The following is a 23,688-nucleotide window of genomic DNA, read 5'->3' on the forward strand; positions in this document are numbered from 1 at the left end:
GCCAGGGCGCTCCCGTGACGTCACGGCGCCGCTTTCCGGTGGCTGAGCCGAGCTGAGGTTGTTGTGGGCCGGGGGCGCCATGGGGGCGACTGGCGACACCGAGCAGCCGCGGGGCCCCGGCGTGGCGGAACGAGGCGGCCTGGAGTTGGGCGACGCGGGCGCGGCGGGGCAGCCGGTTCTTACGGTGAGGGCGCCCGGGCGAGGCCGGGGCTCGGGCCGGGCAGGGCCTCGGGCTCCCCCCGGGCTCCGGGCCCGCGGGCAAGAGAACGCGGCGGCTGTGCGGCCCTGGGGGTGCCGTTTTCTCCGTGCGACGACCTGGATTCAGATTCTAGCTAGGTGACGTGGGCCTGATGTGACCATCTCTGAGCGCCAGGTTTCTCTTCTGTGAAATGAACAGCAGTAACCCCAGCTTGATGGAGTTGTGGTGGGATGGGCTGATAAAGGCGGGTAGAGCGCCCTAGCATCACCCGCCACAGAGCAGACCTTCGGTAAACACTGCTGCTCTTCCTCTTGCCCTTCCAGAACAAGCGAGCTTTGGACGTTTGAGGCAGAAAACATTTTCCCAGGTCCCCCACCCTGACAAGGTCTTCCAGCCACTGAATTCCATTTCACCCCATGGTGGGAAAAGTGAGAAGCAAAAACATCTAGGTTTAGCTTTGTATCCACTTTCTCCTCGTCCCCACTATGAGGGGCCTCGGTGACATTTGCCCACTTGGTCCCCGCAGAACCCTTGGAACATAATGATAAAACACCGGCAGGTGCAGCGAAGGGGCCGCCGCTCTCAGATGACCACAAGGTAAGGCTGGCCCTGGGCAAGACCTGTATCCGGTTATGTGGACTTGGGCGAGTGTTTTGGGAATCCCACTGCAGGAGTCTGATATCAGCAACCCGCAGAAAGAGCACTGGGGGGCGGGGAGGGGGGGGAACTAGGGCTGTGATTCTTCCTGTGACCATAAGTCAGTTCCACTTCCAAAAGAAAAACAACCGTCTACTAAGATCTCTAACGTTTCCCGTCTCTGTGATTGAGATCTGTAAGTCAGAGAACATAAAACCAAGATTCAGACAACTGTTGTAATGCAGGCTCTGACGATTATTAACCGGATAACTTTGGACAATCCCTTAATTTCTCTTAGCCTCTATTTTCTCAGCTGTGATGTGGGGCTACTAGTTAAGTGTCTAGCCTAGGGAAGGAAAAGAACCCAGGATGGGCCTTTGGTATTCTAGTTGTATTTTTGGCCTGGGGTATTGAAAATCATTTATTAATCATAGCACTTGGCAGAGGCAGATGGATCTCTGAGTTTGAGGCCAGCCTGATCTACACAGGGAGACCCTGTCTTAATATATGTATTTCATTAAACTTTTTTTTTTCCGGGGGTGGGGGTGGGGGCGGTGGGTTCCAGACAGGATTTCTCCGGGTAGTTTTGGTGTCTGTCCTGGAGCTCGCTCTGTAGACCAGGCTGGCCTCGAGCTCACAGAGATCTGCCTGCCTCTGCCTCCCCCCAGTGCTGGGATTAAAGGCGTGTGCCACCACCGCCCAGCGCTCATTAAACACTTTTAAAGTAATTCTCACTTCACAGAGAGAGTTATGATGAAATAAAATGATGTGTCTTTGTGATCTGCCCAGAATCTGAGCACAAAGCTGGTTTTGTCCAGTACTGCTGGACAATCTGGGGAGTATGTTTGGGACACTCCCCCTAACTCTGTCTGCCTCCTCAATGCAGTTTCACAGATCCCGCTATCTCTATGGATCTCCTCCGTGCGGTCTTGCAGCCAAGCATCAATGAGGAGATCCAGAGTGTCTTCAACAAGTACATGAAGGTGAGAGGAGCGTGGGATTAAAGCTAACAGCACTGCTAAAACAAACAGTACAGCCAGGGTCAGGGGGACCAGCTACTCAGGAGGCTGCAGCAGTTGACAGCCAGCTGGGACAACATGGGAAGACCCCTTGGTTGAGGAAGAAAGGAGTGGAGGCTGGAAAGGTACTTCGTGGGTAGTAGTGTTTGCTGCTCTTGCAAAGTACTCATTTTAGTTCCCAGCACCCACATCCAGCCACTCCCAGCTACCTGTAACCCCAGGTCCAGAATCCAGTGCCCTCTTCTGGCCTCTGCAGATATACACACAGTGTATATTCCACAGATATGTACATATAAGTATTTGGGGGGAAAATCTTAAAAAGAAAAGGCCAGGCACGCCTTTAATCCCAGCAGGCAGATCTGTGTGAGTTCGAGGCCAGTCTGGTCTACATCTGCTATTGTTCAGATATGACTGTTCTTTCCTCTTTTAAGCCTACCATCCCTACAACTGCCAGAAATACCTTTGAAATAAAAATAAATCAATTTAAGATTAAAAAAAAAGTCAGGGCTAGAGAGACAGTATAGATGTAACCAACCTTCTTATTAAATAAGAAACACAGAACCAATGCAAAGAAGAAAGCTAAGAGGTCAGAGCTAAGAGCTAAAACCTTACCCTTCCTCCTGCGGTGGTCCTACCTCTCTGAACCAGAACTACCCCTGTGTTAAAGTCTTTATATAGAGTTCCTGTTCTGCCTTCTCATTGGTTGTAAACCCAACCACATGACCGCCTCCTCACGGCCTGTCTGTATAGACCTCCAGGTTTTCTATGATTGGTATTGAAATTAAAGGCATGTGTATCCAATACTGGCTGTATCCCTGAACACACAGAGACTTACCTAGCTCTGCCTACCAAGTGCTGGGATTACAAGCGTACGCCACCACTGCCCTGCTTTCCTATGGCTTGCTAATAGCTCTGACCCCCAGGCAACTTTATTTATGAACATACAAATAACATTTTAATACAAATAAAATATCACCATAAGACAGCTTGGTGGTTAAGAGCACTTGTTGCTCTTGCAGAGGACTTAGGTTCCATTCCCAGCACTCACATGGTGGCTCACTTCTCATAACTCCAGTTCCAGGAGACCAGCAATGTCTTCTGATGCCTCAGGCACCAGGCACACATGTGGTGCACAGACATCCATGCAGGCAAAACACTCATACACAACATATAAATCTAAAATGTTATAAAAAGTTTTTGGGTTTTTTTGTTTTGTTTTGTTTTGTTTTTTTGGTTTTTCGAGACAGGGTTTCTCTGTGTAGCTTTGCGCCTTTCCTGGAACTCGCTTTGTAGACCAGGCTGGCCTCGAACTCACAGAGATCCGCCTGGCTCTGCCTCCCAAGTGCTGGGATTAAAGGCTTGCTCCACCACCGCCCGGCTAAAAAGATATTTTTAAAAAAGACTTTGGACTGTGTATGTGTAGGATGGAAGGGTATTAGATAGTTATTGGATAATTCAACTTTTCTAGTTCAAATTTTTGATAAAATATTCTCTAAAGCCGGATGTGTGCATGCCTGTGATCTTAGCACTTGGAAGGTGTTAGAGACAAGAAGATGAGGAGTTCAGACTCATCCTCAGCTACATGTCCAGTTGGAGGTCAGCCTGGGCGATGTGATGCCCTGTTCTAAAACAGAAAACAGGCCACTGAGACAGCCCAGTGGGTAGGGAACTTGTCCTGAAGCCTGACACCCTAGAGTGGGGTCCCGGAACCCACATGGTGGAAGGAAAGCACCAGCTCCGCAGAACTGCCCTCTGCCCTCTGTGCACACTGTCGCACCAGCGTGCTCCAAAACACATGCACAATAGTACTGATTTTTAGATGTTAAAAGCAAAAGAGAAAAGATTCCTTACAAAGTAATCTAAATTTTTTTTTTTTTTTTTTTTTTGAGACAGGGTTTCTCTGTGTAGCTTTGCGCCTTTCCTGGAATAATCTAAATATTTTAAAAATAACAGCTGAAGTTACTAAGACTCGCCTTCCAGGAATAGCTAACTGCCAACAGTGACCGAACAGTCCTCCAGCTATGTCTCTTCCACACACCCTTCTTCTCTTGACTGACTTCACTTAATATATGTTGGTAATGTTTCTAGATCGTCACAGTAGCTCACCCTACTTCTTGATAATAGTTACAGAGTCTGTCTTTCGTCAATATACCGTAACTTAATTAGCTAGTTCCTAGGAAATTCCGGTTGTTTACAGTTTTTCTCATGTCCAAGAAATACTACAGTGGGGCTAATGAGATGGCTCAGCAGGTAAAGGCACTTGCCACTACACTGAAGACCTGAGTTCAATCCCCAAGACCCACATCGTGGAAGGAAAGTACTAACTCCTGCACTCTGTCCTCTGATCTCCACATGCATACTAAATAAATACATAAATAGATAATGTAATTTCAATTTAAAAATATACTGCACTGACACATCTTTATTCATCTTTAGTCACTTGAGAGCGTTTCTGAGGGGTCGGTTCCTCGAGGTGGAATTAAGGAGTACTAGGGAAAGGAAGTTGCTCTCCAGATGGTGGTGCCATGTGCAGTCACTTCATGTGCTCTCCCTGGTTGTGTTGGTTGTTGCTTTGTTTTGAGACAGGGCCTCTCTGCATAGTCCTGGATGGCCTGGAACTCACTCTGTAGACCAGGCTGGCCTGGAACTCACAGAGACCCACTTCTGCCTTCCCGGTGCTGGGACTAAAGGTGTTGTTTGTAGTTTCCAGAATTTTCCTGTATCCAAGAGAGAACCGATACTTTCTCTTAGAGATACAATTTGGGTGTTTTTTAAAAAGCTGTATTTGTCGCCGGGCGGTGGTGGAGCAAGCCTTTAATCCCAGCACTCGGGAGGCAGAGCCAGGCGGATCTCTGTGAGTTCGAGGCCAGCCTGGGCTACCAAGTGAGTCCCAGGAAAGGCGCAAAGCTACACAGAAAAACCCTGTCTCGAAAAACCAAAAAAAAAAAAGAAAAAAAAGCTGTATTTGTGTGTTTACCCACTGAAGCATCTCCTTGATCGGACAGTTAAATAAATGTGTTCCCAGGCACCTCTCAGATGTTTGGGGCCTCATCGTGTGATCCTTGGTATTTTTAGAATCACGCTGTAACCCTCACCCAGCAGAGAAAGCCTCTGCTGGTTTTGCGGGTATCCTGGGATTCTTGGACAGGTCACCTTCCCTGTCCCACAGATGAGAGACTGAGTACTGAAAATCCATGACTTCCCACTGTCTTGATGTTTTGTGCCTGCATTGACCCATTTGCTCCAGGCACAGCCTTCTTTCTTTAGGTGTGATTATGAAATTGAGAGGCTGTGCATAAGCAAAGCCAACAGTCACCCACAGTACTAGCACATGACATATATTCCCTCTGGTTAATGCCGACTTCAGGTCTGCTGACCCTGTCCTGATGTCCTCCCCTAGTTCTTCCAGAAGGCAGCACTGAATGTGCGAGACAATGTCGGGGAAGAAGTGGACGCAGAGCAGCTGATTCAGGAGGCCTGCCGGAGCTGCCTGGAGCAGGTGAGGGCCAAGGAGTGCGGACGGGGTACGTCACTACGTCAGTAAGAAAAGTGCTCCCTCACCAGTGGGACTTGGGGCGTCAGGAAGACTTACCCAGGAAGAGCGCAGGACAGTTGCTGACGCAGCGGGGGGGGGGGGGGGGGGGGGGGGAAGAGTAGCTCAAGTGTGTGCCCCGTGCATCATCTCCTTAGGTCTGGGAAAAGCCCTGTAAGGACTGTGTGTCCAGCCCTGTTTGACATGAGGAACTGTGCTTAGCAAACTCACAGACGCACAGAATGACGCGGTGGTTACCTGGGAAGCTGAGGAAGCTGACACTTGTAGGGTGGGTTCATGTGGGTTCATTCTGGGAGCTGATACGCAGAATAGTGACAGTAGTTGTGGACATTCTTGTTTACCTGATGCCTGCTAAGAAGGTACTTCTTAAGTGTACACACGTGCCCACACACAGTGGGAACTGCGTGTGGTGATGATATAAAACGGTGATAGTCATTTCATACACATTGTACCCCTCATGTATGTAATATCTGTTTGTCAGTTTTACCACAATAAAGCTAGAAAAAAATTTAAAAGGCAAACCAGAGCCAATAAGATGCTTGCCCCCAAGCAAGATGACCTGAGTTTAATTTCCCAGAACCCACTTCTGGAAGTTGTCCTCTGACCTACACATGAATACCCACACACATATACACACACAGTAAGTAAATAAACATTTTTTAAAAAGGCAAGTCAGGAAAACAAGTTGTAATTCATGTTGCACCTCGTCTCTGCAAGTGGTTGGTGGGTCCCTTGAAGTAGTCTTAGTCCCTTCAGGGCCTGTGGGATCTAGCACCCTTTGCATCTTCCGTATCTCAGGTGTGGTCAGGAGAGCTGACCACAGTTCTATAAATGACTGTATTCCAAGACACTAGAGAACCTGTTCATCTGTCAGCTGCTGCTATTAATAGGGACTGTCAGCATGGACCACATGCTTTCCTTGACTGTGAAAGACAAGCTACTCAGAACCTCAGAAAGGAGCAAAGCCACTGCCTGGACCTGAGCTCTGGAAGGGCACAGCTCTACCCTGCAGAACAGTGAAAACAGACCTGCCTCTCAGAGACTGAAGTCTAAGCTACCAAATTCCTGAGAAGCTAGCTTCTTTACCCCGGGAAGGAGTGTTGAATATGAGCAATTGTAACAGTTGCTAACAACAGACATTTGCTAATAGTGTTTTCATAAGGTTGAGCCAAAGCAGTACTAAATTGAGAAGATCTTCACTTATGTGGCTCTCAAATCCCTCTCCTGTGTTTGTGTGTGTGTGTGTGTGTGTGTGCGCGTGCGTGTGTGCGCGCATGCGCGCGCCATGGGAAGTGCTGAGTGCATGTGCACATGATCCATGGCAAGTACATAGAGTCAGAAGGCAGTTTTCTGAAGTTCTTCCTTCCACCAGGTGAGTCCTGAGCATGAACTCACTCAGCTCATGAGGTTGGCAGCAAGTGCATTTACCTCCTGAGCTCTCACTGGTCCCCATCTTTTTATTTCTCTCTCCACTTGGTATTTATGGAGGAACTACTTTGTGTGTCTTAGTATCGGGCCCCAGCAATGTGCAGAATGGGCACAGTCCTTACCCTTGATAGTACTTGGCAATGGTTGTCTGGTGAGAGTGCTAGATGAGGAGTCCAGGGCCAGAAGGGGTCTAGTGCATCTAAGGAGCAGGAGCGGCAGGTGTTGCTAGTTTCACGGGGTAGAGTGGTAGTACATGAGGGGCTGCAGAAGTAGGCAGAGCACTCAAGCCCAGTGGAAGATGTGGATGTGTGACCACAGGAGTGGCCTGAGGGGGTCTGCATTTCCACAAGACTCTTCTGGAGTGTAACTCAGCAGCACGGTGCTTGCCTGAGCTCTATCCCTAGCACTACAGAAGGAAAAAGGAAGACTGGAGAAGGATTTGGAGACTCCTGAGGAGTTTAGATAAGAGGTAAAGATGAAGGGATGGGAGAGATGACTCAGTGGGTAAGGCACTTCACAACAGCCTGACAACTTGAGTTCAACCCCCAAACCCAGCTAACTCCACAAAGTTGCCCTCTGACCCACATGTGTGTTAAAGTATATATGCCTAAACACATACACAAATGATAAGAAAAGCCAGGCTGGCCCCGAACTCACAGAGATCCACCTGCCTCTGCCTCCCGAGCAATGAGATTAAAGGCGTGCGCCACCACCGCCCGGCTGAAATAATTTTTTTTAAAAAGTGGTCCTGATCCATATCATTGCATTGCTGCTTTCCAGATCGGCCTAGCAGTGCTGAAGTGCTGAGAAGCACAGATGTGGAACCCAGGAGGTTTGGATCACTTGGAGTCAGAGCAGAAGGCACAGGAAAGTTAGAACAAGTTCCTTCAGCATCTAAGCTTCATTTTTCTCATCTCTGAAGCAGGAAATAGAGCCACGCCCTATCATCAGGGCTTTGCTGGGGCACTGGATGGAACACACATGTGTTTAAACTCACAGCCCGGCACAGGCACAGACAACACGAACATACAAGATGCTAACTACATTGCAGTTACAGTCATATCAGAAAGGATTCTTCCTCACAAAACCAGATGTGATGGCATATACATGTAGTACCCGGGTTCAGGAAATAGAGGCAGGAGGATCTCTGTGAGTTTGAGGCCAGCCTGGTGTACATAGTGAGTTCTAGACCAGCCTGGGCTACACAGTAAGATACTGTCTTTAAAAAAACAAAAATGGGCTGGAAAGATGGCTCAGCAGTTAAGAGCCCTGGCTGCTCTTCCAGAGGTCCTGAGTTCAATTCCCAGCACCTACATGGCAGCTCACAGCAGTCTATAACTGTAGTCCCATGGGATCCAATGCCCTCCTCTGGTGTGCAGACAAAACACCCACCCACACACATAAATAAATAAATAAACAAACAAACAAATAAATAAATAAATGGCTGGGCGTGGTGGTGTGCTCCTTTAATCCCAGCAGTCAGGAGGCAGAGGCAGGTAGATGTCTGTGAGTTCGAGGCCAGCCTGGTCTACAGAGTGAGTTCCAGGACAGCCAGGGCTACACAGAGAAACCCTGTCTTGAAAAACCAAAAAAAAAAAAAAAGAGAGAGAGAGAGAGAGAGAGAGAGAAGGGGACTCTTCAGACTAACCCTGGCGGCCACACTAGGACTGGTTTACTTTGGTGGTGGTGGTGGTTGATTTTATATTACTGACAGGAGGTCAGGACAGCTTGCGGGAGTCAGCTCTCCTCTCCTTTGTGAGTTCCAAGGTGAACTCAGGTGGTCGGGTTGAATGGCAAGCACCCTTACCCACCCAGCCAGCTCCCCTGCCCAGCTTTAGCTTTGGTGGGTGGGTACTGGTGCACTTGCTTCGACTTCCTGTGCCCCACCTTGCCCTTTGCAGTGTGTTTCCTAACCTCCCTGACCCTTCCTCCCGGGTTCCTTAGGGGGAAATGGCTGAGCTCAGTGGCCAAGTGTTGCCTTGAGTTTTCTCTTAATTGTTTGGTTTTCTTCTAGAAGGTAGTTGCTTTTATTGTTGGTTTTATTTTTTTCAGGTAGCATATGTTCATTAAGAGATGTTTCTACATGTCTTTAATCTCAGTATGCCTTTAATCTCAGTACTTAGGAAGCAGAGCCAGGCAGATGTTTATATGTTTGAGACCAGCCTGGTTTATATAACGAGATGTTTGCAAGATGATTAAGAGTATAGGCTAAGCTGGGCATATTCCAAGCCTATAATCCCAGCAATGAGGAGGCAGAGGCATGGCAGTTTTAACCTGGAGGCCAGCCTGGCTAAGTCCCAGGTGAGCTTGGCTTCATGGAAAGACCCTGTCTCAAAACAAGGGTTGGCAAGATGGCTCAGTAACTAAAGGTGCTTGCCCAAGCCTGACAACACATGATAAAGAAGATGACTGACAGCTGTAAGTTGTCCTCTGGCTTCCACACATAACTCCATTGCGTGAACACACACACACACACACACACACACACACACACACACACACACAGTGAATTAATATAACAAAAAGGAGTGCAAACGTTTTCTTGCTTTAGACCCCCCAGTACAAATCCATTGACTAGTTGTGACCTTAGGCACTCCCTCACTCACCTCACTTACTGTTTGCTCAGCTGTAAATAAAGGTTCTGTCTCCAAAGGTTGTGAGGATTAAATGTGTTGATGGGATTAACAAACTCAGGAAGAGCTCCCTACTGCATCCTACTGATAGAGTAGATATTGTACTTGATCTTAGCCAAAAGACTGAGAAGCAATAACTTTCTGCATTAAGATGTAAAAGTAGAGGGTGGAGAAATGGCTCAGGTTAAGAGCACTGGCTGCTCTTCCAGAGGACACAGGTTCAATTCCCAGTATCTACATGGTAGCTCACAACTGTCTAGAACCTCAGCCCTAGGAAATTTGATACCCTCTTCTGGCCTCTTGGGGCATCAGGCATGGGTATAGACATATATGCAGACAAACACCCATAAAAACAAATCTTTCTTTAAAAGAATGTGAAAGTATGGGGGTTGGGGAAATGGCACAGTGGTCAAGAGCACATACTGCTCTTCTACAGAACCTGAGTTCAATTCCCAGGACCCACATGGCAGCTCACAACCATCTGTAACTCTGGCTCTTATGCCTTTCTTTCTCCCTGTTTGTCAAGCCAAGTCTTCTCTCCTTGGGGTTTTTCACCCCTCCCTGCCAGAACACACACACACTCACACACACACACACACACACACACACACCCCTCTTTGGTTTTCTTAGACACTGCTTCACTGTAGCCCAGGCTGGCCTTGAACATGCAGCAATCCTCGTGCCTCTACCTCCTGAGTGCTGATGTTAATGTGAGCTGGCTGTTAGGCTTCGAGTCAGGTTCAGAGCACACATACACTGAGCACACTCCAGCCTTTGTTTACTAGCTCTTCAGCGATGATCAGGACAAAAGATGGTAAGTAGGAGTCTCACCAGCTCCTTCCCCTTTCCTCCATGGTCAACAAGCAGAAACAGAATGTGTTTCATAGCCACTTTTTATAAATGGACACATGTGCTAATGTTTTTCTGGCTTGTTCATCTTTGAACATAAATGTGAGTGTCCATGCCTTTGTGTTGATTATGGGCAAGTTAACCATTCTGGAGTTGTGGTTACAAACTGCTGTACTTCCCCCCTAAGCTAATGACTGGCAACACTGGTCTTTCCCTTTCAGGCAAAGCTACTCTTTTCAGATGGAGAAAAAGTAATACCCAGATTGACCCATGAACTTCCAGGGATCAAGGTCAGAATCATTGTGCCCTAAGGCCTTGGGAGGGGAGAGTCCGGTGGGAGGCAGGTAAACTATGTGGACCCAGGAAATGTCACACCATCACAGGTAGGGCCAGGTCCCAAAGAACTTCTGAGAGCTGGGTCACGTGTTAGCTAGAGGGTGGGGTCCAAGGGCCCTGCAGCTCCCAGGCACTGGCCTTATACTGACTCCTTTCCATTTGTTCCCTTCAGCGTGGCCGGCAAGCAGAAGAGGAGTCCCACCGAGGAAGCCCTATTCCCAAAAAGGTGAGCAAGCATGTCCTTGGAGCTTACAGCTGGGAAAGGACCCTTCTGTTTCAAAAGAAGGCTTGGGCTTTTCCAGGCATGGCGCGGCAAGGTGAAAAACAGTTGCTTTCCAGGGCACTCCCAAGGTCATTTGTTCTCTCTGGACAGCTGTCTCCACTAACTGATCTAGCCCCAGCACACTAGAGCGAGGATGCCACCCATGGTCAAGGCTCTACACTCTCTGGACAACTGTCTCCACTAACTGACTGGCCCAGCACACTAGAGCGAGGATGCCACCCATGGTCAAGGCTCTACACTCTCTGGACAGCTGTCTCCACTAACTGATCTAGCCCCAGCACACTAGAGCGAGGATGCCACCCATGGTCAAGGCTGTACTCTCTCTGGACAGCAGTCTCCACTAACTGATCTAGCCCCAGCACACTAGAGCGAGGATGCTACCCATGGTCAAGGCTCTACTCTCTCTGGACAGCAGTCTCCACTAACTGATCTAGCCCCATCACACTAGAGCGAGGATGCCACCCATGGTCAAGGCTCTACACTCTCTGGAAAACAGTCTCCACTAACTGATCTAGCCCCAGCACACTAGAGCGAGGATGCTACCCATGGTCAAGGCTCTACTCTCTCTGGACAACTGTCTCCACTAACTGACTGGCCCAGCACACTAGAGCAGGGATGCTACCCATGGGTGAGGGCTCTGACAGCTCTTCTTTGTGCAGAGGAAAGGTCGGCCTCCTGGACACGTCCTGTCAAATGACCGGGCAGCTGCTGGCATGGTGTGAGTAAGGGGCCACCAGTGCTGTAAGAGCTGAAGGGAACTGAGGGAGGGAGTGACCATGAGTGGGAAGAGACCAGAGGTGAAAGTGGTGGACGCAGGTCCATTGGTCTAAGGTATTGTGGGAGAGGGTTGTCCAATATAGGTTAGGGATGGGGCTGCGAGATGGAGTTGTTTTATGCTGCTTTTACAACCCAGAACAGTTCCAGCTTGATTCAATACCAGACCTGATTCATGTTTGAACGTTTAGAGCTGGTCTAGGTACCAGCTCATAGCTAGTCTCTAAAGAACAGGGCAATTAGCAGATTATATACCCTAGTGGGGCATGGTAGTAGACTACTGAGATCCCTGTACTTAGGAAGTGAAGGCAGGATGGGCAGGAGTTACTGGTTATCCTCAGCTACATAGTGACTTAAAGGCTAGCCTGAACTACATGAGACACTCACAAAAAAAAAAAAAAAAAAGAATTAGTCATACAATTATTAAAAGGCAAAGCACTACTACAGATTGGTCATTATCAAAAAGCACTTTTAAATTCTATTTATAGAACATTAGAACATTTTAGATACATCAAAAACTGAGTAGAAGATACAGAGCTATCTGAAACCCTCCCTGCCCCCTACATGGGTAAAGATTCTCTTTGACAACACCTGACACCCGAGTGGCACATTTGTTACAGTTGATGAATTTACCGTGTCTTAACGCCATCATCCAGCCTCTGGGCTAAAGCAGGGTTCATTCCTGGTGTTGTGAGTCTGAGTTTGCACAAAGTTAGCGTGATCTGTATCCAGTTACAGCATCCTTCCTGAAGCCTTTTTGTCCTGTCTTGGAGGCAGGGTCTTACTCTGTAGCCCTTTCTGAGCTGGAACTCACTAAGTAGACCAGGCATTTTCATTCCTCTTGAACACAAAGTGGGCAGGGCAGCTGCTGCCCTTATCTCCTTTTGACAGATGAGAAAGCTGCAACTTGGAGAATCCTGGACTTGCCCATCACTAGGTTCTAAAGTGGTTTCTAGTCCAGGCTTTTTATAGATAGATATTTCTAATGAGTTGCCAGACAACAGTGCGCCATCCTCACCCCTAGTAAACTTCCAGGCTCTTTCTCTCCCTCCATCGCTTGGAGCATTCACCTGTCTTCTTTCCTCCCAAGCAGATGGAAACCAAAATCCTGTGAACCAATTCGCCGAGAAGGCCCCAAGGTATGCTTGTCTGATGTGACAGTGGTGAGGCTCTGGGCGCTGTGAGGTAAAGAAGTCGGAGGTGATACATGCTATGCTCACACCACTCCAGAGCCGTCTTCCCCATCTCTGCCTTTAGCCACCTTGGCCTCCAGACAGTATTCCACGGAGGAGCTGGAATTAGAAGCAAAATGAAGAGCTGGACTTGGGATAGCTTGGTAGTAAAATACTTTGCCTGGCATATGGAAGGCCCTAGGTTTAATCCCTAGCATGGCCAAGAAAAGAAAATATAGTTCTTTTTGTTCTGCTCTATTTTTACCCGTTGCACACGTGTATGATATACTGTGAACAAGCCGCTCTCCATACTCTGCTGCTTTGCCTTTCTCTGTCTGACCCCTCCCCGGTTGCCCCTCTGTTCCCCTAAGCAGTTTCTCTTCTACATTCTTCCTGTCATTTATACATACGTGATTTGATGTATCTATATAAAATCTAGGAATTGCACATGAGAAGACATGCAGTATTATCTTGCTGAGACTGACTTAATTCATTTCATGTCATAAGCTGCAGCTGCATCATTTTCCTGCAGATGACATGACTTCATTCTTTATTGGAATTAGAGGGAAACTAAAAAGCTGGGCTGGGGCTGGAGAGATGGCTCAGAGGTTAAGAGCACTGACTGCTCTTCCAGAGGTCCTGAGTTCAATTCCCAGCAACTAAAAAGCTGGGCTGGAGGCCTGACATGCATGAGGCCCAGAGTGAGATGTAAAAGTCAGCACAGTGCTGCATACCTATAATCCCAGCATGTGGGAGGCAGAGGTAGGGGAGCACTGCAAGTTCAAGGGGGAAACTGAGTCTCTGAGTGAGAGGGTCGAGTCTTCACTTAGCCACTAGCACTACTTCGTATGTGAGGGCACCATCCAGAATCTCTTGTCTCTTGTCTCACTTACTCTCTGCGATGGTCTTAGAGATACAGATTGCGTTCCTGTTCTGGACATCTGCTTCCTTTCCTGCCAACCCCGTGGGCAGAAGTGAGCTTGTTTTCTAGAGTTATCTCGTCCTCCCAACACACTTGAGGTTTGCCGAGTCATATAGCTAATGGGTGATGGAGCCAAGTCTCAGACCCAAAATCTGGTGACACCTTTAACCTCTACTAACTCCAGGATATTTTTGCAATTCCTTTTATGATCAGAATTCTTTATTGAAATGTGGAAACCTAGTGAGGTAGGTAAAGGTATCCCCTCTCCTTTTTAGAACTTTATTTAAAAAAAAAAAAAGTTAGCTACTGTCTTAGTTATGGTGTCTATTGCTGTGGTAAAATGGCATGGCCCAAAGCAACCTGGGGAGGAAAGGGTTAATTTCATCATACACTTCCACAACACAGTCTATCATCAAGGGGAAGTCAGGCCTCAAGGCAGGAACCTGGAGACAGGAACTGATGCAGAGGCCATGGAGAGGTGCTGTTTAATGGCTTGCTCCTTGTGGCCTGCGACTGCTTGCTTTTTTTTTTTTTTTTTTTTTTTTTTTTTTTTTTTTTTAAGACAAGGTCTTACTGTGTAGGTCTGCCTGTCTGGGAACTCACTATATAGACTAGGCTGGCCTCAAACTCACAAATAGCCACCTGCTTCTGCCTTCTAAGTACTGGGATTAAAGGCATAAGCCACCATGCCTGTCAGCCTGCTTTCTTGTAGCACCTTGGACCACCTGCTCAGGGACAGCAGCACCCACAATAGGCTGGGCCCTCCCACATAAATCACTATTAAAAAAATGCTCTATAGGCAGATAGGGGCGTTTTCTCAGTTCAAGAGTCCCTCTACCCAAAAGACTCTAACCTATGTCAAGTTGACATTATCTAGCCAACACCGCCATCTCATATAGCCCTTTACTTCCCTATAGTGGTCATGAATTTTCTTCTAAAATCTTCAAGAAATTTCTAGAACTCTAAAACTTAGAGCTGCTGATACTACATTCTCCCGAAACTTTGTTCTCTCTAAGCCCCCCTTCTTGGTCCTAAGACCAAGCTCTTCCTCAGCATGACCTATATAATAGGCATCCCCAGAACTGTCTCCCTAGCCCACTTCACCTAAAGCTGCTCTGTATGATGTACGTTTATTTATTGAGTGTGCACACAGATGATCGTGTGGAGGTCAGAGGACATCCCAAGGGAGCTGGTTCTCTCCTTCCACTCTGTGGGTCTTGGGGATCAAACTCAGGTCATCAGACTCAGAGCAGGTGCTTTTACCCAGTGAGCCCTCTCACTGGCTCTCTGTCTTTTTTATTTTAGTATAAATTTTTATGTGTATGTTCATGGATGCACATGAAGGTCAGAAGAGGGTGTTACATTCCCTTGAAGCTGGAATTATAGGTGATTGTGAGCTGCTTGATATGAGTGATGGGATTCTAACTTTGGTCCTCTGCAAAAGTAGCAAGTGCTCTTAACCCCTGAGCCATCTCTCCAGGTGGACACAGGGATCTTAATCATCCACACTTGTGATTTCAGGTCTTATATCTCCCAAGTTTCTTTGTCCTTCTCATACCTGTCTGCTTAAACCTTGTGTATCTTCCTGTCTGTAGTCCTCTCTGCCTGAAGTTGCATGGGCGGGTCAAACACAGCTTATCTAGGAAGCCAGGGCAATCTGGCTACAACATATGTCACCCCATTGGTCACTGGAGTTAAGGTGATCTGGCAGGCTAGGCAGATGGCCTGTACCACGCTCACCACTCCATGTGCACCCCTCCTGAAGCTGCACTCTCATTCCAAGAGGACAACCTTCCTTGGCAGAGGAAGGTCATTCAGTAGCTATGCCCCCCACAAGCTCTCAACACGGCAGATCCAAAATTGTAGTAAGAGGGGCTGGAGCGATGCCTCAGCAGTTAAGAGCACTGGCTGCTCTTCCAGAGAACCTGAGTTCAATTCCCAGCACCCACACAACAGCTCACAGCTGTCTGTAACTCCAATTCCAGGGATCCAACACCCTCACACAGACAACTATGCACATTAAATAAATTAACAATAATAATAATAATAAAAGAAAAAAGAAAAATTGTAATGAGGATCTTTCCTCAAAAACGGTTTTTGTTGTTGTTTTGTTATTTTGTGATAGGATCTCACTGTAGCCCAGGCTGGCCTTGAACTCAGGATCCTTCTCAGCCTCACCAGTTCTGGGCCTATAAATGTGTACTACCATGAAAGGCTCCACTTTTTGTGGTGATGATTGTGCTAGGGATTGAACATAGGGCCTTGTATATGCTAGGTGAACGGTTCTCTGCTAAGTTACAGCCCAGCCCACTCTCCAAATCTTGTTTCCTATTCCTTGTCTTGGCCATCTTTGCCTGCTGTCTTCCCTCTTTGCATGCAGGCAAGCCTTCCCCTGTGGATGTACTACAGTCCCTGTCCCCTCTTCTCCTCCTTACTATTGCCGAAGCTCAGGCCCCTAATTACTGGAAGTTCTGACTTGTCCCAGCAGCACTCCTGTCCATCCTCCACACTGCTGAAAGAGTAAACTGTCAGGAAAGGACACCGGGCTCTCACTTTGAGTGGTTCCCTGTGGGCTCTGGATCATACGACACAAACATCAGTGTGGCTGAGGGCCTCCAGTTCTCTGGGCTTCTCTCTCCAGCCTCTTTGGTTGCCACTCACTTCTCCTTCAGACACAGAAAGTACAGTCTCTCCAGTATTCCAAACTGACACTCATCAGCGTTTTATGTACCACACTCTGTCTCGGGTGCCTCCTTCCTCCCACTACCTGTTTGATTTGCACTCACCCTCCCAGAAGTAACTTCAGGCATTATCTCTTCAAGAGAGACTTTGTGGCTATTCCATCCCTCCCTTTGACACCTCTCATGGCCTGCACCCAGCCACATCATGGCCCCATGAGACAGTGTTCTTTCAGTCTATGTGTCTGGGACTCCTGGGGAACAGTCTGTATCTTAACTCCTCTCTATCCTAACATATTGTAACTACTCTATTTCCAGTGTAAGCTGTTGACAGTGGACAAGGTGGGAGGAGGGAAGGGTGGGAGAGGTGGTTCTGCCCTGCCCAGCACATTAAACCCCACTTCGCTGTCCTGTTTCTTTCAGTGGGACCCAGCTCGGCTGAACGAATCTACCACCTTTGTTTTGGGGTCTCGAGCCAACAAGTAAGTCTGAGACCCTCAGTACTAATGGGGAGGGGATTAGCTCAAGGATCCATTAATAGGATCTGCACCTGCTACCACTCATCTTTCATTTTTCAGGGCCTTAGGGATGGGAGGCACCAGAGGGAGAATCTACATCAAGCACCCACACCTTTTTAAGGTAGGACAGAGACATACCACTGCATGGTTGTAGATGGCTTAGAAACTGCAAGGGTCAGAGAAGCGTGGACATACACTGGCCTGCTAGTCAAAACATCTGGGTTCTAGTTCCCTTTAGCCATCTCCTATACCTTTTGCCCAGCTGTGCCAAGCCCAGTTTGGAGAACTCCATTGTCTGATTGATGAGATTATCCCTGAAATAGGAGTATAATAGCCTGTAGCTAGAGTTTTCCTGCCTACATTTGTAACTAGAGTTTTCCTGCCTTGCCCACAGTCAGGACAAATCTCTCTCACCCGCCAGTCCCACAGCCACTCAGACCCAACCAAGTAAACACAGAGACTTATATTGGTTACAAACTGTATGGCCGTGGCAGGCTTCTTGCTAACTGTTCTTACAGCTTAAATTAATCCATTTCTATTAATCTATACCTTGCCACGTGGCTTGTGGCTTACCGGCATCTTCACATGTGGCTTGTCATGGTGGCGGCTGGCAGTGACTCCTTCACCTTCCTGTTCTTTCTTTTTCTCCTCTCTGTTAGTCCCACCTATACTTCCTGACTAGCCACTGGCCAATCAGTGTTTTATTTATTGACCAATCAGAATAATTTGACATACAGACCATCCCACAGCAATAGCCTGCACTCCAGTACTCAAGCTAAGGCTGGGAACACAGGCACGATCCACCCTGCCCAACTTCTTTTCTACTTTTAGTTTTTTGTAGGGTTTTGTTTTGTTTGTTTTTCGAGATAGGGTTTATGTAGACCTGTCTGTCCACTTGTCCTGGAACTGGCTCTATAGACCAGGCTAGCCTCAAATTCAGAGACCCTTCTGCCTTCACCATTTGAGTGCTGGGACTAAAGGTATGCACTCATGTCTGGCCCTGCTTTTAGTTTTTTAATCATGGAAATATAGACCCCTCTCACCTGGTATGATACATATACACCTGTAATCCTAGCACATAGGAGGCAGAGGCAGGAGGATCAGGAGTTCAAGGTCATGCTCTGCTACAAGCATTGGGTGAATATGTATTGAGTGCATATTAAGTGCTGAACACTCACACAATGCTGGACATAAAGCAATGAGTGGAATAGAACCAAGGTGGTAGCCCTGTCTCAAAAAGGGGAAACAAGAAAATAGTGAGTCTGGTAGCACATGCCTATAGTCCCAGCCCTTGGGAAGAGGCAGCAGGAGATTCAGGCCAGCCTCAGCTACCTAGTGACCTTGAGGCCAGCCTGAGCTGCATGGGACCCAGTCTCAAAAAAAAAAAATTACTTGTTTGTTTTGTTTTTTGAAGCAGGTTTCTCTTTATAGTACTAACTGTCCTGGAACTCACTATGTAAACCAAGCCGGCCTCTAACTTACAAAGGTCCTCCTGCCTCTGCTTCCTGATTGCTGGGGATTAAAGGCGTGTGCCCCCACCACCCAGTTAAAGATTTAAAAAAAAAAAAAGACAGAAGGATGAGACTAGGAAGCCTAAATTACTTACTGACTGGCATGAGGGTGTTTGTTTGTTTGTTGAGGCAGGGTTTCTCTGTGTAGGCTTGGCTATCCTGGAACTCACTCTGTAGGCCAAGCTAGCCCCAAATTCACAAAGAGCCACCTGTCTCGAGTGCTGGGATTAAAGGTGTGTGCCACCACCACCTGACAACTGACTGGTATTTTTACAGAAAGACTTGTTGTCAATCTGATAGATGACATTTTAGTAGCTTATCTATACTAGAAGAGCTCTCCCTCATCTTACTTTTAACAACGGTATAGAATGTATAGGACTTTTTCCAGACGTTTTCCGTAGGTCTTATGTTGCCCAGGCACTTGAGAGGCAGAGGCAAAAGAATTGCCATAAATTCTTGGACAGGCTAACCTGGGCCATCTAGCAAGACCCCACCTCCAAGCAAGCAGCCACGTAGCTGAGATCCCCACCTCTCTCTTTCAACAGCCTGCCCACTTTATGACCTAGCTCTTTGGAGCACTTGTGTGTGCATTTACCACTTTGCACTATCATTTGTTCCTAACAAGAACCCTGTTTTTAAAAAAAGAAAGAAAGAAAATCCAGGTGTGGTGGCACACACCTTTAATCCCAGGAGGCAGTTGTACTTTGTGAGTCTACAGAGCAAGGTCCAGGACAGCCAGAACTACACAGAGAAACCCTGTCTGAAAAAAAACAAAAAGAACCCTGTAAAATAAATACTGGCTCTCTCTTGACAAGGTCTTAGGCCAGGCTGACCTTAAATTCACCATAAAGTTGAGGGTGACCTTGAACTCCAGATCCTCCTACCTCCACCTAATACTGGGATTGTGGTGATTTGAAAGAAAATGGCCCCCAAAGGGAGCAGCACTGTTAGGAGATGTGGCCTTGTTGGGGGAAGTGTGTCACTGTAGATATGGGCTTTGAGGTTTTATATATGCTCAAACCACACCCAGTAAGACAGTTGACTTCCTGTTGCCTTTGGGTCAAGATGTAGGACACTCAGCTCCAGCACCATGTCTGTCTGCACACTGCCTTGCTTCCTGCCATAGTGATGATGGTCTAAGCCTCTGAACTATAAGGAGCCACCCCAATTAAATGTTTTCCTTTCTAAGAGTTGCCATGGTCATTGTATCTTTTCATAGCCATAGAACCCTAGCTAAGACAGCCATGCTTGGTTGTACTGCTTTTCGTTTTACAAATGAGGAAACTGAGGCCGGGTGGTGGTGGCACACGCCTTTAATCCCGGCACTGGGGAGGCAGAGCCAGGCGGATCTCTGTGTGTTCGAGGCCAGCCTGGTGTACAGAGCAAGATCCAAGACAGGCACCAAAACTACACAGAGAAACTCTGTCTTGAAAAACAAAAAACAAAGCCGGGCGGTGGTGGCACACGCCTTTAATCCCAGCACTTGGGAGGCAGAGGCAGGCGGATCTCTATGAGTTCAAGGCCAGCCTGGTCTACCAAGTGAGTCCCAGGAAAGGCTCAAAGCTACACAGAGAAACCCTGTCTCGAAAAAACCAGAAAAGAAAGAAAGAAAAATGAAAAACAAAACAAAAGACAAATGAGGAAACTGAGTCTGGAGGAAGTTACCACCCAGACGTCTATCATCTACAAAGTGGTGAGAAGTTTAATTTTTTTTTTTGTTTTTTTTTTTTTGTTTTGTTTTGTTTTGTTTTCCGAGACAGGGTTTCTCTGTGTAGCTTTGCGCCTTTCCTGGAACTCACTTGGTAGCCCAGGCTGGCCTCGAACTCACAGAGATCCGCCTGGCTCTGCCTCCCGAGTGCTGGGATTAAAGGCGTGCGCCACCACCGCCCGGCGAGAAGTTTAATTTAAACCTTGTTTGTCTTTGTCAAACTCTAGAATCAGGTGGTTTACATGAGGCTATTTCTTGCCTTTTGTTTTAGGAAATATGGTCCTACCAGGTATTAGCACATGCTCAAGTCCCAGGACTCAGAGGCAGAGCCAGGGAGATCCAGAGTTAATCCTAGCCCAGGCGACATGGTGATACCCTGTCAGAAACCAAAAAGAAAGAACGAAAATACTGACCCCATGATAACTACAGGTGTTATAAGGCACTGTGATGGTTTTAAACAGACTCTAAAACAACTGTCACTTGTTTCCAGGGACGCTATGTTTTAAGAAAGGTGTCTTAGTTAGGGTTTCTATTGCTGTGAGGAGACCATGACCACAGCAACTCTTATAAAGAAAAAACATTTATTGGGGCTGGATTACAGTTTGGAGGTTCAGTCCATTATCATCATGGTGCAACATGGCGGCATACAGGCAGACATGGTGCTGGAGAAGGAGCTGAGAGTCCTGTATCTTGACCCACAGGCAACAAGAAGTGGTCTGCAATCCTGGGCATGGCTTAAGCCTATATGAGACCTCAAAGCCCACCTCCACAGTGACACACTTCCTCCAACAAGGCTATATGTACTCCAACAAGGCCACACCTCCCAATAGTGCCACTCCCTATGTGGGGGCCAATTATATTTAAACTATCTCAGGGACTTAAGAGAGAATGGACACGTACCCAATCTCTAACAACTAGTTTGCAACCCCTGGCTTTCTGGGCTTGGCTCAGCCTGCTCTCTAGAGATTTATGAGCCCTTGGGCATACACACCTGTCTAGGACAGGGTCCCTATAGTGGTTTGAAAGAAAATGGCCCCTAAAGGTGGTGGCACTATTAGGAGGTGTGGCCTTGTCAGAGGAATTGTGTCACTATGTGGGCAGGCTTTGAGGCCTCTTTGCTCAAGCTTCCCTCAGTGTGACTGTCAGTCAACTTCCTGTTGCCTGCAAGATGTAGTACTCTCAACTCCAGTACCACATCTGCCTGCATGCCGCCATATTCCCGGTCATAATTATGGACTGAACCTTTGAAAGTGTAAGCAAGCCACCCCAATTAAATGTTTTCTTTGTAAGAGCTTCCATGGTCGTGGTGTCTCTGCACATCAATACATCAATAAAACCCCTAATTAAGACAGTCTCGTTGGAAGAACTAGTAAAGGGCCAAGAGCTAATGTGTCCCCCGCTAACTTTACCCCTCACAGTATGCAGCAGATCCTCAGGACAAGCACTGGCTAGCCGAGCAGCACCATATGAGAGCCACAGGTGGAAAAATGGTGAGCACTCTCTTCACATGTACCACTGCCAAAGACCCGTCCAACCCAGGAGCCACGAGTCCAGCTCCTGGCCACAGCTTGTCTCCAAATTTGGTAGAGTCCCTAAGAGCAAAAAATATGGAAAGGGAGATCTGTGAAGCCTTCTCCATGCTGAAGAGCAGACTGAGAGTCCTGTTCCTAGGGCACCTGCTCTCCCTCTCACCTTCTCATCTACTCCAACAAGATTTCAGTCAGATCAGATGCCCATAGGAAAGACTGTTTACAAGACTTTTCAAGACAGGGTTTCTCTGTGTAACCCTGGCTGTCCTGGAACTTGCTCTCTAGACCAGGCTTGCAGATCCCACCTGCCTCTGCCTCCTGAGTGCTGAGATTAAAGGTGAGCGTCACCACTGCTAGGCTTTGTCTCAAATTTTTAAAATAGTTTTTGTTTGTTTGTTTTGTTTTGTTTTTTTCCAAAAGGCCAGGAATGGTGTACCACACTTGTAATCCCAGCACTTGAGAAGTAGAGGCAGAATCAGGAGTTTAAAGCCAGCCTCTGTTATCTGACAACTTTTGAGGCTAGCCTCGTGAAACCATATCTCAAAAAAGCAATTAAAGGAGATGAGGCAGGCTGCTGGGGATATGGCTCAGAGGTAGAGTGCTTGCCTGGTTTGTGTGTGAGAGAGACACCCGGTTTAGTCTCCAATACTAATTTAAAATTTTTTGATCCCATTATTTAGTGTGTTTTGTCTGTCTATGTATGTGGCACATGCTATAATCCCAGCACTTTCGAGGATAAAGCAGGAGTACTGCAATTTCAAGGCCAGCCTGGGTTACAAGAGTTCCAGGCCAATCCCAGCCACAGAAACAAAAACAGATACTGTATGTGAGCGCAAGGAGTGGAGGCTATGGCACTGTTAGACCCAGGAGACTCAGTGCTACAGCCTCTGCACAGCAGCCTGTTGACCGGAGTCCCCGGGGGAACGCCACTTCTTCCTGTCTCCTCCGTGTTCTGCCAGCTCTCACCGTTTGTCATAAACCACATCAAGTCGTGTGTGTGTGTGTGTGTGTGTGTGTGTGTGTGTGTGTGTGTGTGTGTGTGTGTGTGAGAGAGAGAAAGAGACAGAGACAGACAGAGAGACATAAATAAATTAATCACCAAAGTCAGGCTCCATGGCACATGCCTGAAATCCAGCTACTCGGAAGACTGAGGAGGCAGGGTCAATTTTGAGTCATGAAGTTCAGGGACAGCCTGAGTAACTTATTTTCCTTAGTCACTGGTATCTATTCCTCCCCTGTAGAGTTTCTGTTTGAGTAAAATGCTCTCAAGGAGCCATCCCCCAGTGTCTTCCTCCGTACTCTTCCCAGGCAAGCTGTAAGCTGCATCCCAAGTCTGCCTAGTAGCAGGCCTCACACATTAATAGAGTGTTTCTGAACTGGTGGGAAATGCTTCAGAGGCCTTAATGACTCTCCCTCGCCTCCAGGCCTACCTTCTCATTGAGGAGGACATTCGAGACTTGGCTGCCAGTGATGACTACAGGTAAAAAACCGGAGGGGCCCTTCCTTATCCTCCCATCCGCCCCAGTGGGCACGGATGAGGCCGTCACCCTCCCTTTAACACCTCCCCAATGTCTCTCCCAGGGGATGCTTGGACCTGAAGCTGGAGGAGCTGAAATCGTTTGTCCTGCCATCCTGGATGGTTGAGAAGATGCGGAAGTACATGGAGACACTACGGACTGAAAATGAGCATCGTGCTGCTGAAGCTCCTCCCCAGACCTGAGCCAGGTGTTCTGGTTACACTTGGCAGCCTGCCTCCAAGAACCTCTTTCGCCGACCGGCTGAGGCCATCTGGGGACTGGGTCTCGTTGGATCTTAGCAGCATTAAGCTGTCCATGACCTAGTTTGTAGTGACTCACTGCAGAGCACCCAGACTGGCATGTGGTTCTATGTTTTTAAAGTTATTGGACTACGGGGCAATTAAACAGTTTGTAATAAACACA

The 23,688-nt window shown here is 47.6% G+C and overlaps 1 protein-coding gene across 2 annotated transcripts; it reads left to right on the forward strand.

The window, feature by feature from the left end:
• The first annotated feature begins 10 nt into the window (after window positions 1-10).
• On the forward strand, window positions 11-23,688 carry Dnttip1 (deoxynucleotidyltransferase terminal interacting protein 1). Of its 2 annotated transcripts, none has more exons than XM_052723323.1 (13): window positions 11-184; window positions 726-796; window positions 1,722-1,818; window positions 5,255-5,353; window positions 10,539-10,607; window positions 10,826-10,879; window positions 11,596-11,654; window positions 12,801-12,849; window positions 16,906-16,964; window positions 17,061-17,121; window positions 21,638-21,709; window positions 23,173-23,228; window positions 23,330-23,688. In XM_052723323.1, exons 1-13 carry the CDS (start codon window positions 80-82, stop codon window positions 23,466-23,468), a joined length of 990 nt encoding a protein of 329 aa, XP_052579283.1. In that variant the 5' UTR covers window positions 11-79; the 3' UTR covers window positions 23,469-23,688. The 2 variants fall into 2 exon arrangements, with proteins under 2 accessions (XP_052579283.1, XP_052579284.1); XM_052723324.1 differs by having other exon boundaries at window positions 12-184; window positions 12,804-12,849.

The sequence above is a fragment of the Peromyscus californicus genome, unplaced genomic scaffold, assembly GCF_007827085.1.
Source record: "Peromyscus californicus insignis strain IS unplaced genomic scaffold, ASM782708v3 Scaffold_7__1_contigs__length_154581171, whole genome shotgun sequence".
Taxonomy (NCBI): Eukaryota; Metazoa; Chordata; class Mammalia; order Rodentia; family Cricetidae; genus Peromyscus; species Peromyscus californicus.

Coding starts and splice junctions, on each gene's coding strand:
- Dnttip1 (XM_052723323.1), top strand. CDS start 80: ATGGGGGCGACTGGCGACACCGAGCAGCCGCGGGGCCCCGGCGTGGCG. Junction 5,354..10,538: donor GCCGGAGCTGCCTGGAGCAG/GTGAGGGCCAAG, acceptor TTTCCCTTTCAG/GCAAAGCTACTCTTTTCAGA. Junction 10,880..11,595: donor GAAGCCCTATTCCCAAAAAG/GTGAGCAAGCAT, acceptor TTCTTTGTGCAG/AGGAAAGGTCGGCCTCCTGG.